At 39.4% G+C, this 2,189-nt stretch overlaps 1 protein-coding gene across 1 annotated transcript in view; it reads left to right on the top strand.

The window, feature by feature from the left end:
* Window positions 1-2,189, top strand: part of ccdc25 (coiled-coil domain containing 25) — a 4,919-nt gene that overhangs the window by 260 nt on the left and 2,470 nt on the right. The window contains exons 2-3 of the mRNA XM_034900745.1: window positions 616-655; window positions 1,741-1,792. Of these exons, the coding sequence (XP_034756636.1) occupies window positions 616-655; window positions 1,741-1,792 (92 nt within the window). The remainder of the gene's footprint in view (window positions 1-615; window positions 656-1,740; window positions 1,793-2,189) is intronic.

The following is a 2,189-nucleotide window of genomic DNA, read 5'->3' on the forward strand; positions in this document are numbered from 1 at the left end:
ATAGCCTAGGGTCTCTCTCTCTCTCTCACACACACACACACACACACACTGATAGCCTAGGGTGACACACACACACACTGATAGCCTAGGGTCTCTCTCTCTCTCTCTCACACACACACACACACACACTGATAGCCTAGGGTGACACACACACACACAGATAGCCTAGGGTCTCTCTCTCTCTCACACACACACACACACACACACACACAGACCAGCTTCTCACAGGTTAATGAACATGCTTTATTACTCCTCAATGGGGAAAAAAAAAGACCTATGTAAAAAAATCAAATCTGTAACAAAAGAATATTTCTCTTTTCAAATAAAGATGACATAATGTAAATAAATAATGTGTTCTGTGTCAGCTTCCACTAAATACCTCCTAAAACCTTCGCAGTGTAATTAGATATTAAGGTTTCTCGGTGTCCATGTCCAAAAGTGGACATGTCCCGGCAAAAGAGGACATTTGGTCTCCTAAGATAGTCCTTTACACACTTGATGCTCTCTGTGCAACTTTAACCTTGTGCTGATTATTATTGGTAATTATTAATATGTGTAAACTTCCATTTAAATATTGGCATGGCAACGCGTAACTAGCTGGGTTTGTTTTTGCAGATGAGGATCTCATAAAGTACGGATGGCCCGAAGACATCTGGTAAGACTCTAACCTCGTCGTCTCCCCCCCGACCGGGAAGTTGGTTTTTATTAGTCAAAATAAAAGCCTTTCATCAACATTATTATGTCGTCTTTTTTTTACCCCTTTTTAGTTTTTCCTCCTATGATTTTGTCACTTTTTCAACTTTTTCTGACCCTTTTTGGAAATATTTGAGGGTTGTTACCCACATTTTTAAAGCTTTGTCTTTTTACATTTGTTACTTTTTTCGACATCATTTCACATTTTTGTCACTTTCTTGCATTTTTAAGTGTTCCTTAACCCTCGTCTTCATCCCGCCGACCTGGAATTTCAAAATAAAAGCCTTTTATCAACGTCTTTTTCGCCCCTTTTGTGTTTTTGCGCCAATGATTTTGTCACTTTCAACTTTTTCTGAGCCTTTTGAATTTATTTGTGGGTTTTTCCCCAAAATTTTAAAGCTTTTTCTTTACATTTGTCGCTTTGACATATTTGTTACATTTAAAAAAAAAATCTTTTCAAATTTGTCATTTTTTTCAACATCTTTTCACGTTTTTGGCACGTTAATTGTCATTTGTTCCCACTTTAGTCACTAATTTGTCAACTTTTACTCAATACTATTTCAAAAACACTTCCATTTGTTTTACAATGCTATAAAATTGAATAAGACCCAAAATTAATGAAAGTAGAGATTTGTACTTGGCAAAGAGCGTTGGGTGGAATCAATCATGTTATTTTGGAGAATTAAAAAGAACATTGATATAGGACAACATGAGGACAACATGAGGACAACATGGGGACAACATGAGGACAACATGAGGACAACATGGGGACAACATGAGGGCAACATGAGGACAACATGGGGACAACATGAGGACAACATGGGGACAACATTGGGACAACATGGGGAGAACATGGGTAGAACATGGGGACATAATGAGGGCAACATGGGGACAACATGAGGACAACATGGGGACAACATGGGGACAACATGAGGACAACATGGGGACAACATGGGGACAACATGGGGGATAAATTATCATAACTACCAGAAATATCAATGTGAATATTTTGAGTGAACAGTGTCTTGTTTCTGTTTCCACGTCCAGGTTTCATGTGGACAAACTGTCTTCGGCTCACGTCTACCTGAGACTGCCAAAGGTAAAGACTCAACCAACGCACCTGAACACCTGAACACCTGAACTGTAAGAACACTAGAACGCTTGAGAGAGATCTCGGACTCAAGGTCTTCCAAGGTCAATGTACACGAAGACATGTGAGACGATAATGACGCTCAGGTTGATGAAATATGGAGAACATTCCTTCTTTTTCTGTCTCAAAACACTAAAACATACATTTCTACGTATGTGTTGTCTAATGTAATGGTTCAGTCCTAACATGTAATCTGTTTATTACAAGATAATAATAATAATTTATACTGTAAAGTACCATTTACACTCTGTTAGTAACCACTACACACAGGCTTGGACTACACACACTCAGGACCTGCTCATGCACAAATGGAGGGATTTCGGGGGGGGGGGGGGGGGGGGGGGGG

This window comes from Etheostoma cragini, chromosome 18 (assembly GCF_013103735.1).
Source record: "Etheostoma cragini isolate CJK2018 chromosome 18, CSU_Ecrag_1.0, whole genome shotgun sequence".
Taxonomy (NCBI): Eukaryota; Metazoa; Chordata; class Actinopteri; order Perciformes; family Percidae; genus Etheostoma; species Etheostoma cragini.